At 42.4% G+C, this 16164-nt stretch overlaps 1 protein-coding gene across 4 annotated transcripts in view; it reads left to right on the top strand.

Moving 5' to 3' along the window:
• Positions 1-16164, top strand: part of SLC30A9 (solute carrier family 30 member 9) — a 66449-nt gene that overhangs the window by 17835 nt on the left and 32450 nt on the right. For all 4 annotated transcript variants that reach the window (XM_006276803.4, XM_014594929.3, XM_019481003.2 and 1 more), the window contains 5 exons: positions 6457-6556; positions 8013-8105; positions 8541-8623; positions 13072-13130; positions 15195-15262. In XM_006276803.4, coding sequence (XP_006276865.1) covers positions 6457-6556; positions 8013-8105; positions 8541-8623; positions 13072-13130; positions 15195-15262 — 403 coding nt within the window. The remainder of the gene's footprint in view (positions 1-6456; positions 6557-8012; positions 8106-8540; positions 8624-13071; positions 13131-15194; positions 15263-16164) is intronic.

Here is a 16164-nt window from a genome sequence, read left to right on the forward strand (position 1 = left end):
CCTTAAGGAACGACCACTCCTCTTGGACTCCCAATTCCCCTCCCCTCCAGGACCCAGTGTCTCCCCGACTAGTCTCCTTACCTCATTGAAATCTGCCCTTCTGAAGTCCAGGGCTGCTGTCTTGCTGCAGGCCTTTGACACCCTGTGCTGGATGGTGAATTCCAGTAGGCGATGATCGCTATCGTCCAGGTGGTCGAGAACCCGCAGTCCACTCACCAAGTCATCGCCCATGACCAGGTCCAACAAGGCATTTCTCCTGGTGGGACTGTGCACCTCCTGGGTTAGATGGAGGTCCTGTAACTCATATAGGAACCTACGTGAGCAGTCAGACCTGGCTGACTGCTCTTCCCAGCAGATGTCCGGATAGTTTAGGTCACCCATGATGACCACGTCCTTTGACTTAACTGCCTCCGCAAGCTGACCTGAGAATTCCCGGTCCAGCTCTTCCCCCTGGTTGGGTGGCCTGTAGTAAACCCCTACCATTAAGTCCCTTTCCCCCTGACCCCCTTGTATATGGACCCAGAGCACCTCAGTCTGCCCCTCCTCTGACCCAGTGCTGTTTGTTGAGGATGTGTATTGCTCTTTGATGTAGAGTGCCACACCCCCACCTTTCCTCCCTGTTCTATCCCTCCTGTACAGCCTGTAGCTGCTGATGTTTACTGCCAAGTCATGTGTTGGATCCCACCAAGTTTTATTGAGCCCCACTATGTCCAGGTTAGTGTTAGCTAGCAGGAGGGCAAGTTCCTCCTGCTTGTTCCCCATACTACGAGCATTAGTGTAGAGGTATTTAAGGCCTCCTGAAGGTGCATGCACTGGCCCCCTAATCCCAGGACTATCTGGGCCCCTGTCTCTTATCTGGGTATTTCTTGTGCTCGTTGCCTGTCTTGACTGGGCTGTTCTTGTGGGTGGTTCTTTTTTCGGTGTTCTGTGGCTCCCTCCATCCTCAACTTCCCCTTCTGCTTCCCCTGATGAACCTAGTTTAAAGCCTGCCAGAGGAGATTGGCCAACCTGAAAGAGCACACGCTTACCTTTGGGGGAGAAGTGGAGCCCATCCCACCCAAGCATGTCTCCTGTCCTGGAGTATGGGTTGTGGTCCAAAAAGCTGAAGCCCTCCTTGAGACACTATTTCCGAAGCCGCAGGTTGACCTCCCTGATGCAGGACTCATGGTGTTGTCCATGTCTGCTCTCTGGAAGGACAGATGAGAAGACCACCTGTTCCCCTATCTCCTTCAGCTTGCTCCCTAGGGCTTGGTAGTCCTTCATCAGGTGATCGGGGCTGCTCCTGGCCACATCATTAGTGCCCTCATGGATTAGGCCCATGGGGTAGTAATCGGTGGGCTGGATAATGGCCGGGATCATCTCCGTCACATTCTGAATCTTCACTCCAGACAGACAGTAGACCTCACGTGACATGGGATCCTGGCGACAGATGGAACCCTCTGTACCTCTCAGGATGGAGTCGCCTATGACAAGCACCCGGTTTCTCTTCTTCTGGGTCAGCTTGCCTCCTTCAGCCTGTTCTGCGCGTAGACTGGCTCCCTTTCCAGAGGTGTCCTCCTCTCCTTCCTCTTCCTCCAGTGCCGCCAGGGCCTCATACCTATTCCCCAGCTGGACTGGGGGAACTCGTACTGCACCTCTGCGAGCAGCCCCGGCTCTGGAGGGAACCGTCTGCCATTCCGTTGTGGAGAGCACCTCCTGGGGTTCTTCTTCCTTTGGTGCTTGGCCCTGCAGGGAAAGGAAATACCCATCAATTTCATCCTCTGCTTCTCTGATCCCCCTCAGCCTGCTAACCTCCTCCTGGAGCTCCCTCACCTACCCCTCTAAGGCCCTAACATGGGCACCTGCGGGATAGGTGTGGGGGCTCCCATCCCCTGTGTCCCACTGGGCATCCCCCTTCAGGCCAGGGAGCAGGGTGACACCAGCCCCCCTGTGGGCTCGGTCTGGGTGGAGGCCTTAGAGAAGCCCCGGGTGGGTGGCGCCCCCTTGGCAGGGGCCCTAGCTGCACTCCATGTCCACACCATTTTTTTAATTTTATTTTATTTTTGCCTTACCCTTGCCAAAGACTTCCTCCTCCTGGCCCCTCCTGCTTGCCCACCTGCGCAAACGCTGCTGCACCCTTACAGAGCATGCCTGTTTGTGTGCTATGTTCGTGCGTGGCTCCCTACCGGCTCAACTAAAAGGGGTCTGGGGGGCTTCTGCTCTAGATTTGGCTCAGCTGCTCCGGCTCCTTCTGCCCCACTTACCTTATAGAGATCAGCTGCTGCCACCCCTATTGCTGCCTCCGCTGTTGCGTCTGCATCCGCCTCTGGTAAGGTAAGGGGGCACGTGTGTGCGGGGCCACATGTGTGCCCAGCTGCCTCCTCTGCTCTCCTCTCAGTTCCTGACTCCTCTTGTGTGTCCCTGCACCTGGACTCTTCTTGTAATTGGGAAGAGTCCAGCTGCAGCTCCCCCAGGTGACTTTGGTTTGGGGAGGGGAGCATGGGATGAGGGGGTTCCCAGCAGTTGGATTTTTTTCCCCCTGTCTTGAGGAAGATTTCTACCAGTGCATGTCTCCCAGAAAACATCACAGCAAATTGTCCCAGAGATTTGCAGCGGTAGAAATGAATGCTTGCCCATGGCCTAAGTAACAATGCACTTGTTAATCTGTGCTGTTAAGGAGGTAGTCTTAACCTTAAAGTCCACATAATCTTAGATAGTTTTATTTAAGTGTTTGAAGTTTTTCAAGTGTGGTGTAATGACAAGACCAAATTAAAAGTGCCTTTTTTTGAAGTCTGTTTTGTTTCATAGACCAACTTTCAGGTACCTTCCTCAGGTTTGGCTACTTAGACAAGCTTTTGGGTTCCATGTCCCTACCAACTGTACTGTGGGCGCATCTACACATGCCCCTACAATGCCGATGTTACTGTGCCATTGTTTAGTACTTCTTTTTGCAAATGCTAAATGACAGCGCAGTAACAGCCTGCGCTGTGCCATGTGCACAGTTAGATTTAGCTGCTGTCACCATATAATATGCTATACTGAGGGAGCACATTGCTATAGTGACATAGCTGCAGCATCATGGTTTTTGCCTGCAAGTGCTATACTATGGCAATATAACACAATAGCGTTACATGTAGACATGCCCAGTTGGTCCAATAAGATACCACCCACAAAAATCTTTGCTTTTCATGCTTTTCCTGGACTGTCTTGGCTACATCACCTCAGTACTACCAGTTTTTGTTTTGCAATTCTTTGTGAAGATACTCAAATATGTTTTTGATACTCTGATACTTTTTGGAACGGTTGTGTCAACATGTTACCCTTTTGCTGCTATTAACTGCATTCTTTTTGAGACGAGCATAAACTAGAATTTATTTTTTCAAGATGTCAAGGTTAGTAAACAAGTTAAGGGCTTGTTTAAAAACAAAAATAAAAATAAAATAGAACACAGGAGCTACAACCTAGCTGACAGATAGATGTCCACATTCATTTGCTACCCACCCACTCAGCAAGGAGGTTCTCTTCTACTAGAGCTGTTGCCTTGTCACTTTCACACTAGAATGCATTGTGGGTTTGAAGAGTGATGCCTCATGTATTCTAAAATGCTTTTGAAGTACTTAATAACACCATTTCTTTTTTAATCTACAGTGAATACTAGAAATGTGCTAGATTATTTTTGTAAATCTATGCTGAAATCTGTTTTGCCTATGAGTTGCTCAGTATCAGCCAATTTTTATTTGCTTTGAAAATTTCAGAATTTGGAGCAGAAAAAAGATGGATCTCTAACAGTTAGTGTAATTAATCTTTTGAACATTTTACTATGAAATGTAGCCAATTCTTAGTAATTTGAAGTCTCTAGAAAGTTATCTAGTTGCAGATATTAATGGGTGAGGTCCTGTTAGGCCTGAGGCCAGGTTATGTTACAATAGTTTCTTCTGGACTGGAAGTCTTATTTGTATGTTTTCAGAGAAGTGTTTTTCTTTAACACTTAAGTTTCATTTGTAACATCTGATGAAGAAGGTTGCTACCTGTGGAAACTCATGCCTCTCTAAACTGATTAGTCTCTAAGGCACAGGCCAGTGCTACCTTGTGCCCTAATGCTTTTCAGTAATTGTAATGGGTATCTCATGGTTATGTGTCTAATATTTTTTGGCACAAATAGTTTTATATTTATTCATGAGTTAAGTCTAAAGAAGTTTGTGTGTACCAAAGAACAGTCAGCAATGGCATAAATCAAAAAAGGGTGAATTTGCATTTAAAATATGTACAACTGGTTAGCGTCATCTTGTTATCATCTACATGAATATATTTTAAGTGTTACATATCTGCATAGCAAAATACAACTTGGAGAGAGAACTTTTGGAAAATAGTAGGTAAAGCACAAAAATACAGCTTGTTTTTATTCTGGATTATTTTTAAAAAGATGAAAAAGGTCTGTTCTGTAACAATGTTAAATGAGGAATTACTGTATTTACTTGAATATCAAATGACCCAGATTATAAAATGACCGTATAATAAGTAGATTCTGTATATGGACAACCTATAAATTTGTTATTTTTGCCAGGTATAGAATCTAATTATTGGAGGTTTGCCATGAATTTGTTCCCTTCCCACTGCTACAGAAAGGAAATGAAATATGAGGGATCAGGTCACCCTCTTGCCCTCAGCCCACCCCCTCCACCCCAGCTTCTTTCCCTTGCAGCCTCTTCCTTTTTTCCTTACTTTCAGGTTCTACTCTCCCTGAGCACATGAAAGTGAAGAACAAATTTGAAAAGACTAACCTAAACATAAACATGCTTGTAGAAACTTGCATATAGGAAGTTACTACAGGTACCCATAGACTTAGTTTATCCAGAACAGATGCAGTTTACCTTTTTTAAACCTGTTGCAAGTTTTAGTACAGGTACTCCATAACACACTCTTAAGCAGCACTTCTGTACCTACTGGTATATAGTACAAACTATGTATGGCATTAGTCCAAAGCCAAAAGGCTCAGTGATTTCCATATAGTTCATTGGGCTAGGCCACAGAAGAGTTAATAGCATTTCAGCCCCACAACTCAGCACTGTTCAGTATGTGTGCTTGGTCTAGATCCACCCCCCCCCCCCGACCCATGTGCCAGTTAGCCCCCCACTTATGATTGGTATTGGGTGTTCTTGTCATGAGTCCTGGGGTGCTCCAAAGATTTATATGCAGATGAGTCTGGTCTCCCTCCATCTCATGGAGGGTGGGGCCACACTAATCATATGCAGTAGCTGAGGGGGATGAGAGGGGGATTCTGGGTAAGCTGTATAGGGTCCTGTTCAGTAATGTTTGCCAGCCATTTAAGGCTGGTTGAAAACAAGGAATGTTCAGCTCAGCTGTGGGAGTGAAGGAGAAGTTGAAATATATTCAGTGTAGTGGCTTACCATGACTTGAAAAAGAGTCGGTGCTGAGGAGAACTGCATGCAATAGGTGCTATCATATATCTTATTCAGGGGGTTATACTAACCCAGAGGTCCACAACCCCTGGGCTGCAGCCCGGTAGTAGGCCATGAAGGGTTGGCAGCCGGTCCGCAGGAGGGTTGGCTGCCAGACCAGAAGTCCAGAAGTGACCGGCATACGAGAATCGGCAGCCAACTCTTTTTTTGTTTGTTTGTTTTGTTTTTGTTTTTATACTGAGTATAAGAAAGGGTTGGCTGCTGGCCTGCAGTATGCTGGTCACTTCTGGTCTTCAGTATGCTTGTCTGTGGTCACTTCTGGTCTGCAGTCTAAAAAGGGATGGGTTGGTATAGTGGTTCCCAACTTGTTAGTTCCCATTGGTATGTTTGTCCTATATCAGCCATGTGTTTTATAGTCATGCTCAGTGTTGGCTGAATTTTAATTAACTTCATAGTTGGTTTTCATTGCTGAGTATGTGCTGCTTTTGGCAGCAGCTTAATGATAGATGATATATTTAGTGTGGTTTCCTTGTATGAAAATATAAGATGGAGGGGCTTCCTCCTTGCCCTCTCCCCCATGTTGATTGGGTGGGGAACCTAGTTTTATATATGAGTAAGTACAGCATGTACTGAAATTAACATTTATTTTTCTAATGTCCCAAGCCTTCAGTGACCTGCTAGACCATAGATTTTTAATATGTTTGTTGTGAGAAATATTTTATTGTATTTAGGGACAAAATTAATTACTTTCTGTTCTTAAGGAATATTTATTTCCAGTTTGAGTGAATTTATAATTTTCCTTGTTTGCTGTGCATGGCAGCATACCATTTTCCATGAATTCTGTCATTCTGTTTCTCCACCTCAAAATTAGTGGCAGGAACAACAATTTGAAAGTTTCCTTTCAGTTGATGGTGGGGGACCCCATCTTTCAGGTTGGATCAAATTGACCTTAAGGTCTTTCTGCTATAGCGGTTTCCATAAATGACTTTCAGTTGCACTTAATAATACTATCCCTTTTTCTCTTGGTTTTTTTTTTTTTCTTTTTCTGTTTTTAAAGTTAAAGCAGTCCTTAAAAAGAGAGAGTATGGACCAAAATATACACAGAATAATTTCATCACTGGAGTGAGAGCGATAAATGAATTTTGTCTTAAATCCAGGTACAGTAGTTTGAGCTGAAATTATAGCTGTTTAGATATTTTTTGATTTGTGAAGATGTTTTTCAAAAACGATATCTGGTGCATATGAATGGCATAACACTGTTGTAATGGATGTATGACATTGTAGTCCAGGTTGGCATATCTTCTGAAAGGTGGCTAAGTTTCAAGTTAATTATACCATGGTGACTGATTTGATTAGGTTGATATTTTCTCTTTCCTAGAGAGAGAGAATGTGTGTAAAATCACTTTACTTGTGTGTGTGTGTGTGTGTGTGTGTGTGTGTGTGTGTGTGTGTGTGTGATTTTACCCAACACCTCCAGCTGGGGTTTACCCCAAACATCCAAATTAGTCTGTAAGCAGGAAGATGGGTCAGAGCAAGCACCGTGTTAAGACAGGACGTGCCCACTTCACACACTAGCTCCCAAACTGAAAGCAGTTCATTGCATTATTGCAGCACGTTGCACAGACAAATCCATTCTAAGAAGCACTATGCAAATGCAGCTATATTGCCTTCAGTTTGGAGCTAGCATAACTGTACCCCATCATTTGTCTCCTGTGGGGCTGCACCAATCGCATCTGTTAAAGTAAAACATTGGTAGCTAAACACCACAGCAACATACACAGCAACAGGATTAATGCAGCCTGAGAGGTATTATTATTGAAAAAATGGGTATGTCACCTGGGTATTGGGGCTAATCTCTTTAGCTTTTTCTAGTGTCAGGTGAACTTTAATTTCCAAATAGGTAGCCACCAAAGAGGATTAAGAGGGAATGTTTCTTAATTTATTGTCTGAAGAGTGACTTGCATACAAATGCAAGTCACATGACCATCAAAAGCAACTTTAAATATTGCTTGTTATAGTTTTCATTGCTATTGAACTTTTAAGTAAAAAAACTCACAAAACCCCTAAATTTAAGTTTTATGTCCACTTCTTTAAACTTACAAAACTGAAGAAAAAGGTAGTACAGTGAAAGCTCTGTTATCCGGCATCCCCTGGGAATGGGGGATGCCGGATAACAAAATATGCCAGTTAATTGAGCGGCCTCGGCCGCCGCTTCTCCCACCACCCCTCTTGCTGCATCGCCGTCCCTCTTGCGGGCTCTGTGGGCCCCACGGGACAGGGAGGCGTGCCTCGCACAGCCTGTCATGCTCCCAGACCGTGGCGGCTTGGCAGTGCAGACTGCTTTGCCCCAGGCCGTGGGGGCTCAGAGAAACTGGAAGTGCCGTGGTGGATGCTTCCGGTTTCACTTTATCTTACAAGCCGGCATGCCAGTTAACAGAGCATGCCAGCTTGTAAGATGCCAGTTAACAGAACTTTTACTGTATACCATTTTGGTTACAGAATGTATCCTATTTTTAAGTAAGAATAAATATATTTGAACTTTTACATTATATGTCTTATGTATAATAGGGACTTGACTTTTACTAGCGGTAATCTATGCCCATTTTTCCTTAGTGATCTGGAACAGCTGAGAAAAATTAGACGACGAAGTCCCCATGATGACACTGAAGCTTTCACTGTGTTTTTACGATCAGATGTAGAGGCAAAGTAAGAATCTCTGGTTTTTTTTTAATGGAATAATTTGGTTTATTTAATTTGGATCATTTAAGAGGATAATAAATACTATATAATTTTTGATAACCCTTCTTATGAAAGGGATGGTAGTATTTTTTCCTGTTCTGTATCACTAAACCATTTTGTCACCCCGGTTGTTGTAGCTAGGAGTCATGTACAGAATTGAAGGCTACATTGTACGTTTTTAAAAAGAGATCTAATGTTTCTTTGTCTGAAAGGTTTTTATCCATGAGATTAACTTTTGGAGTTTCCTCTTGGAGCAAATGTTGGTCAGCCATTATGCTTCCCTGTTAGACAAGGCTTGTGTAATCAAAAACTGTTTAGAGAACTTCCCCATATATTGTTACATGAAGATTAATTTGTGTAAATCAAAAGAATTCCCAAATTATTCACTTGTATTTTGTGCAGGTACCTAGAAGTTTGGGGTAGCCCAGAAGCTCTTGCTAGAGAGAGAAAACGACGTAAAGAAGCAGAGATAGAATACAGAGAAAGTAAGTGCAATTTTCAGGTATCTACAAATGCTTTATAGATTACTGAACTCCAGTTTTATAATTTTTTTAGGAAGATGTGCATTGATGTGAGGGTGATGTGTTAACAGACATATTTGTTTTGAGGTAGAGATCTCACTCTAGTGCTAGCATAAGAAATACTACACATTCTTCTCAGAATAAAATGCATACCGACTGCGTTGGATACATACAATGTTCAGGTTATTCTTAATGGAAATGTTCTTGCTTTTTTGTGGATAGAAGATAAACATCTTAATTGGTTTTGAAGAATGATTTGCCTCCTGTGTGGGGAATTTTCACAAATTCTAACAACCGAACCCAGTGTTAAATCCTTGCTTTACCTGTTTTGTGTTGTAGCACTTGTTTGGCTACATGTTATCTGGTTATTTTGATTATTAACTTTTAGCATATAAAGGTTTATTGTATAAGTCAGAACCTAGAAAAAGGTCAAGAAATAGTGCAAAGACTCGGTGTACAGAAAAAAATTTCCACTTGCAACATACAATTTATCACATTGTTTCTATAATTTGGAGGTGATGCACGTTTCTTTTAATTGTTTTAAATGAATAAGCCCCTCTCACTTTTCTGGGGCAACCTGGAAAGGGCAAGATATAAATTATTATTGTTTAGATTTATATTATTAATGATATATGTCATAAACTGCCATATCGTATATATTAGGTCATTTGTTGAGCAGTGTGCCTAAGGAAGGAGAACTGATTTGTAGGGCTGTATGAAACGGCAGTGTTCCGTTTTGACCGGTGTTTCAACGTTTTGACGGAACAGTGTTCCATTTTGAATTTTGTTTTGATTCGAAACAGCTGTTCCGTTCTGTTAAAACAGTTTTGCCATTTTGATGTTTCGCCCATAGGATATAATGGGGAAGGACAAAACAGGCTATAACCTTGTCATTTCTGGCTTGATGTGGATGAAATTTGCAGGAATGGTAGTCCCTTCTGAGGGCGTGAAGCCTGCCAAGTTACAAGTAGATAGGTACAGGGGTTTGGGGGAAATTTTACCTCAAGCTGTGCACAAGCAAAACTCGTGACATAGGTGACACTATGTGTTAAGGTGCTGCAGGTATGCTAGCCCCTGCTGAGGCCACGAAACCTGCAAGCTGTCAAGGAGATAGGTGCAAGGGGGTTCTGGGACTTTGCACCTCTAGCTGCTGACAGGCAAAACTCATGACATGGGTGCTTGTGCAAATGAGTGTATCTGTCTTGGGGCAGAGGGGGGTGAGAACTGCAGACCTGCTAGGCCGTGCTGCAGCCACGATGTTGGCTACAAAGGACCAACTCGCAGGATCATCATAAAATTCTAGTTTATTAGACGGATGCAAAAGTCAGGTCATAAACCTTGGGGCTGATCCCCTCAAACGTGCATGCACACACATGTGCGTGCGCGCTATCTAGCTAGCTATGAATACTAAGCACTGGTGCTAACAATGTTATGTGGTACAACTTTTAAACAAAGTACATTTGTTACAAAGTTAAGGTGTGCTTGTAATAAATATATTTTGTAGGTGCTTTTATGTGTGTAAAATAGTATTCTGCATCACTATGTCTCCCCCTCATTGTATTTAGTCTATTTGTTGTATGTGCCATGGCATTTTACCCTTTTTATATTTTATGCTTTTTAACTTTTTAACTAATGTACTTTGCTTAAAAGTAAGTTGTACCATATAACAATGTTGGCACCAGTGCTTAGTATTCATAGCTAGCTAGCTAGCTAGCTAGCTAGCTAGTGCGCGTGCACATGTGTGTGAATGCATGTTTGAGGGGATCAGCCCCAAGGTTTATGATCTGACTTTTTTGCATCCATCTAATAAACTAGAATTTTATGATGATCCTGCAAGTTGGTCCTTTGTAGCCAACATCGTGGCCACAGCACGGCCTAGCAGGCCTGCAGTTTTCACCCCCCTCTGCCCCAAGACAGACACAGTCAGTTGCACAAGCACCCATGTCATGAGTCTTGCCTGTCAGCAGCTATGGGTGCAGGGCCCCAGAACCCCCCTGCACCTATCTCCTTAACAGCTGGCAGGCTTCATGGCCTCAGCAGGGACTAGCATACCTGCAGCTTTCACCCTGCTGCGCCTTAACACACACAGTGTCACCCATGTCATGAGTTTTGCCTGTCCTCAGCTTGAGGTACAGTTTCCCCCAAACCCCTGCACCTATCTCCTTGAAACTTGGCAGGCTTTGTTGCCTCACCAGGGGCTAGCATGCCTGCAGTTTTGATCCGACTGTGGCTTAACACGTACAAGGGAATTTTGCTTGCACCCCAAAGTCTTGAAGTTTCCCTGAACTCCATGTACCTATCTCCTTGAAACTTGGCAGGCGTCATGCCCTTAGAAAGGGCTACCATTTCTGCAAGTTTCATTCAAATCAGGCCACAAATGACAAAGTTATAGGCTGTTTCAACCTTCCCCATTATACCCTATGGGCGAAACTTTGAAACAGCGTTGAAACGGCAAAATGTTTTGACTTGCCTCGTTTTGTTTTGAGGCTGTTTCGGCAATATCTGTTTCATTTTGATTTTGCTGTTTCGACTTTGAAACAAGTTGAAACAGCATCGAAACAAAACTGACGTTGAAATTTTGCCCAGCCCTACTGATTTGTTACTTGTGGAATTTTCTTGTCCTTATTTGCGTACACGTGGTCAAGTGTGAGAGCTGAATGGAGTATGAGATGCGACTGAAAAGCAATAGCTTTAATTTTTCATTCATTTGTTAGCTGTTAAAGGACAATTAAAAAAAATGGAGCAAACTTCAGTCCAATACTCCAATCAGGAATGACACTTCCTGTGTCCAGTCTTATTTATTGTTTACATTTTATTTGTTTTGCCTATTACCTTACTTTACTCATATGCATCATTTACCTGGAAAAAAGTTATTGAAATATGTGTAACACTGAAATAAGTATAGCTTTGGCAATTTTAATCTAAAAGTTTGTTGTTTTTTTTTTAACTTATTTGTTCATCCACTGTTTGCTTTAAAACAAAATTTTAGTTCTATATTTATGCTGTAAGGGAAGGTTTGTACAGGCTTCCATTTTTCCTTCTGTCTCTCTGGAAGGACTGGCCAGCTAATGTAACTTTTTCAGTTGCGCAACTTAAAATTAGAGGTCTGTTGTAGTTCTTGGAAGTAATTTTAGTACTGAATTAAGCTGAAAGCATAAAAGGGCCTGATCCTTTAGGTATTTCTATACTTGTATAGTTTAGCTGTGTGTAATTCCAAAGAGAGACAAAGTAATTTTTTCCTATACTTTATGTACAGGTTCCAAGGATTGAAAATGTTGAAAGATTTGGGCAGGTGATTTCAGACTTGTAGCCTGAAAAGCCTAACTGTTGACAAAAAGTTTCTAGATTTTAATCTGAAGCAAAGCAGATTCCCTTAAAAAAATGGTGCTAGGATGTTGCTCGGTTGATACAAATTGACGGGGTTGAAACTCTTTGTATACGAAATGGTGACTGCTTTTCATGTAGCCTGAACTTCTCATGCTTGCTTGCATTCCCTGTTTTTTCATCCTCAATTTCAAGGTTTTGGGGGCAGGGACCATCTTAAGCAGTCTACGTTTGTACAACGCTGTGTAGGACTTTAGGAGTTTTGATCTCATAGAGCAGTATGAGTTTTTCATTTGTTACACATTCATATGGGAATGGAAGAGAGAAAAGGGTTTTGTTGAGCGCTGAAGAAAGAGAGAAAGAGAGAATCTGATGCAAGCTCCTTTCCCCTGTGCCAGGTGAAAAGAAGTGAGCACAGCAAAACAGCTTTAAAAGCTCTAGATTCACTGATCAAAAAATTATCTTGGAATGGTAACTTGGGAACCTAGGAAACTATAATAAATTTCCAATCTCAAGCCCTGGTATATGGGTCATGTCAGGAATGCAAGAGGGTTCTTCTGAGGCACGGGCATAATGCACAGATCTCTAGAGGTTTCTGGTCAGTGCTGGGACAGGCAGGTATATTGTCTATTATTATAAGTACTATGAAAAAGCCCAGAATCTGGTGTGTGTGTGTGTGTGTGTGTGTGTGTGTGTAAAGGTGGTTGAAAGCCCCTTTTTCTGTTGAACTGTGAATTTAGTACTGTACCTCTTAAGTGAAGCACAGAATCTCTTTCCTGAGACTTAAAATTATTTGTCAAGCTTTGTAATTTATGCAATGAGTAAAATAAGACATTTGCCAGTGTTTGATTAAGTAGATAGGTACATTTTCAATGTCAGTGCCATTTTTACCTTGTTCCTGGATTCCATTAAGAAAAGAAAGATCTCTTTTAATACATGTTAGCTTGACAAGACTTCACTGTTTAATATAAATATGTTGATATATCATAGCAAATTTATCTGAGTTGTCTATGAGAAGTAACCATGGAAATGATTTTTCAGGTTTTCAAATGTAAGTGCTATATTTAACTACAGTTGTTGTATCATAGATTTGTTTAAAAATCAGAAGTTACTGAAGGAATACAAAGACTTCTTTGGAGACACTAAGGTAAGAATTAGCTTAATTCCTTTAGTTAAAATTTGCTGACTTGTATAGTGTTACAGCATATTTCTAAGAAAATGTTTGCAACAATAGTAGAACTTGGTAGATCTTGCAGGAAAGTGTAAATGCCAGAGGTTACTGCACAGTTGGGCATATGTGTAAATACCTAAATATATTATTTTATATCTGCTTGTAATGAAGCATTAAACTTTTTAGCATTACTTCAATGATGGTTTTAAAGCCCATTTAATGGTCACTAGAAGAGAGCTTTGTACAATTGCATTCCCATCTGTGATTCTACCTTTTGGACTCTGAATATGTACAATGCAGAATTCACTGTTTAAAAAAAAAAATCAAATTAATCTTTTATTTTTATTTCATTTCCTCTTTGTCTGGTTTTGATTTTTCTCACCATCTGTTGCCATGCTCGCTTTCCTCTCTCCTTGCTCTAAACAACTTTATGGCTCCTTTCATGCAGAGAGATTCCTTATTCTGTGGGTCTCTTGTTTCTGTTCCTGGTTAAACGGGCTTGTGGTGGAAGCTTCTGTGCTTGCTTATTCTTCATTACGGTTCTTTCTAATGGCATGTATTCTTGGTTATGCATAACACCAAGGCCCATGTTAATTGTGGCATAAATAGCAAGTGTGCTCATATGTACCAATTTAAGATGCCTTAAAATGGCAAACTAGCTGTAACATTGTTCCACATATAGAACAACTTTGACTGGGTTGACAATCAGCTGATTGTTGGCCCATGATGGGGACTGCACTGGAGGTCTGGAACCAGCTCCCATGCGGTCCCTGCCGGGCTGACAGCTGATTATTGGCCCCAGTCCTGGACCTGTGGCCACCTTGCTTTCAGTTTACTGGTTTAGGGAGAGCGTGGGCTTATGAACTGGCAAGTATGGCATCATTGAGATCTGATCTCAGAATCATGCCTCCTGCCACGTACGTGTGGCACAACTGTTGGGATTGGGGATCCTATCATATGGTGCATTTAAGTGAACATCCGTTACGGCCCCAAATGGTACATTTAATGAGTTGTCTATGGTAACAACTACAGAAAGTTTTATAAATGTATTATAATTGTCCATGTATAGAAACTAATTATTGGAGGATTGTCTTAAATTAGTTTTTCCCCGCTACTGCACATGGTTGGGGGAGAGGTGATGAGGGGGGCAGGTTGGGGGTGGGCATGTGGTAGGGCAGGTAGTGGGGGGGCACGTGTGGAAGGCAGTGTAGAGGTCGTGAGACAGGCAGTGAGAGGGGCAGATAGCTTGCCCCATGCTGCCTCTCCCCTTCCCTGCCTGCAGCCTCAGGTTGCCCTGACTTCCTCTCTCCCCTGTCCCTCCTCCCCCCCCTTGCTTCTGCCACCCACAGTCTCAGGTCTCTGCTCCATCTCCTCCCCCTTACCTTTGCTCCACACCGGCAGCTCCATCCCTGCTGTAGCCTGGGGCATGGAGCATGGCTCCAGCCTGACTTGGTAGAAGCAGTGCTGCTGCTACAGGGCTGGGCTAGAACAGCAGTGCTGGTAATATGCCTCTGCTACTAGGCTGAGCTGGAGCCCTGCTCTGTGCCCCAGGCTGCAGTAGGTGTGGAGCTCGTTGGTGCAGGGCAAAGGTAAGTGTGTGGCAGAGGGGATAAGGTGTAGTGTGGGGAATGTGGGGGGAACTAGGGGCTGCACAGGAGGAGTGGCAGGACATGCAGAGGCAGTGGAGAGGGGCAGGGAGCAGTTGTTGCTCTGGTTCCAGCATCAGCCCCAACCCTGAGTTGGGGCTGGAGCCATAGCAGCTGCCTGCTCCCTGGTTGCCTCCTGCTTGATTGCAAGGCAGAGGGCTTTTCCCCTCATGTTAAATGTGTATGTGGGGGGGAAAGCCTTGTCTAATTGAGTAAATATGGTATATTATTCAGAAGTAAACTTCAACTCCTTTAAGAATTGTGGTACTAAATGATATTCTAACTATATGAGTTGTACTGAAGACCCTTCATGCAGTCGATATTTAGCTATTTTTACTGCTTTATTGATTCAATGTAACAATCTATTTTAAGCATCCCTTATTTCTTTGTGTAGCCACGCTCCAGCACAGCAGCTATGATGTTCAAGGGACCAGGAAAGGTGGTGATGGTGGCTATATGCATGTAAGTGTGAAAAAGTAGAAGTTTTTGTACAGCAAGTATAAAAACAGTATATCTTAAGAATGGAAGTAGTCTACACATTTAAGTTTTATAGTTTCTTATATTCTTTACAATTCTGTGGTTATGTAACTGCAGCAGAATTGTGCTGTAGAAAGTAAGCTTTCTCTAAGAGGAGTCCAGAGTGTTAAACGTATGTGCCTTAAATGGCTTGACTTCCAAAAGTACTAAGACTAATAGCTTCCTTTCAGGTTTAGGGTCCCTCTTTGGGAACTGAAGTGCATTGCTTTGTTCTCCTTTTTCTGTAAAATAATGAAGTACTGCAATAACATCTCTTAAGATTTACTTTAGCAGATGTGTGTCAGTACATTTCTGTTATTCTGTTGAATATCATAAACTAAACATATATTCAAAATAAGTGATACATTTTATGGTGGTGTATCCTCATTTTAAAACGTGTGTTTTTTCATTTCATGTAATCTCTAATGATTTTTCCTAGTTTTAGCAAAATTCTACTAAAGAAATCACGTAATGAAATAAGAGTTTGAATAGGCTAATCTGGTGTGCTAAATCGGATATCAATTGGAATGTATGGATATATTTGCAATGTATTGGTAAGCAGGTTACCTTCTTTTTACAAGTGCCTTCTCTTTTATGTGGAGATGAGAGAGATTTGTTCCATCCTTGATCAAAGAATGGCTAGTCTTTTTGAAGTTGGTCAGCCAAACAATTAATACTTGAAATAGCAACCAAAATTTTTGAAGAGGGACTGCTAAGTTGGACACATCTAGCTTGTTCCCTTTCATATGTTCTGTACCATACGTGAGGTTCTTTTTGTGTTTAGAAACACGTTGTTACTTGTGTGCTAGAATTTTAAGTTGGCAGAAAAAATGCTCCTGCACATTTGG

The sequence above is a fragment of the Alligator mississippiensis genome, chromosome 2, assembly GCF_030867095.1.
Source record: "Alligator mississippiensis isolate rAllMis1 chromosome 2, rAllMis1, whole genome shotgun sequence".
NCBI lineage: Eukaryota > Metazoa > Chordata > Crocodylia > Alligatoridae > Alligator > Alligator mississippiensis.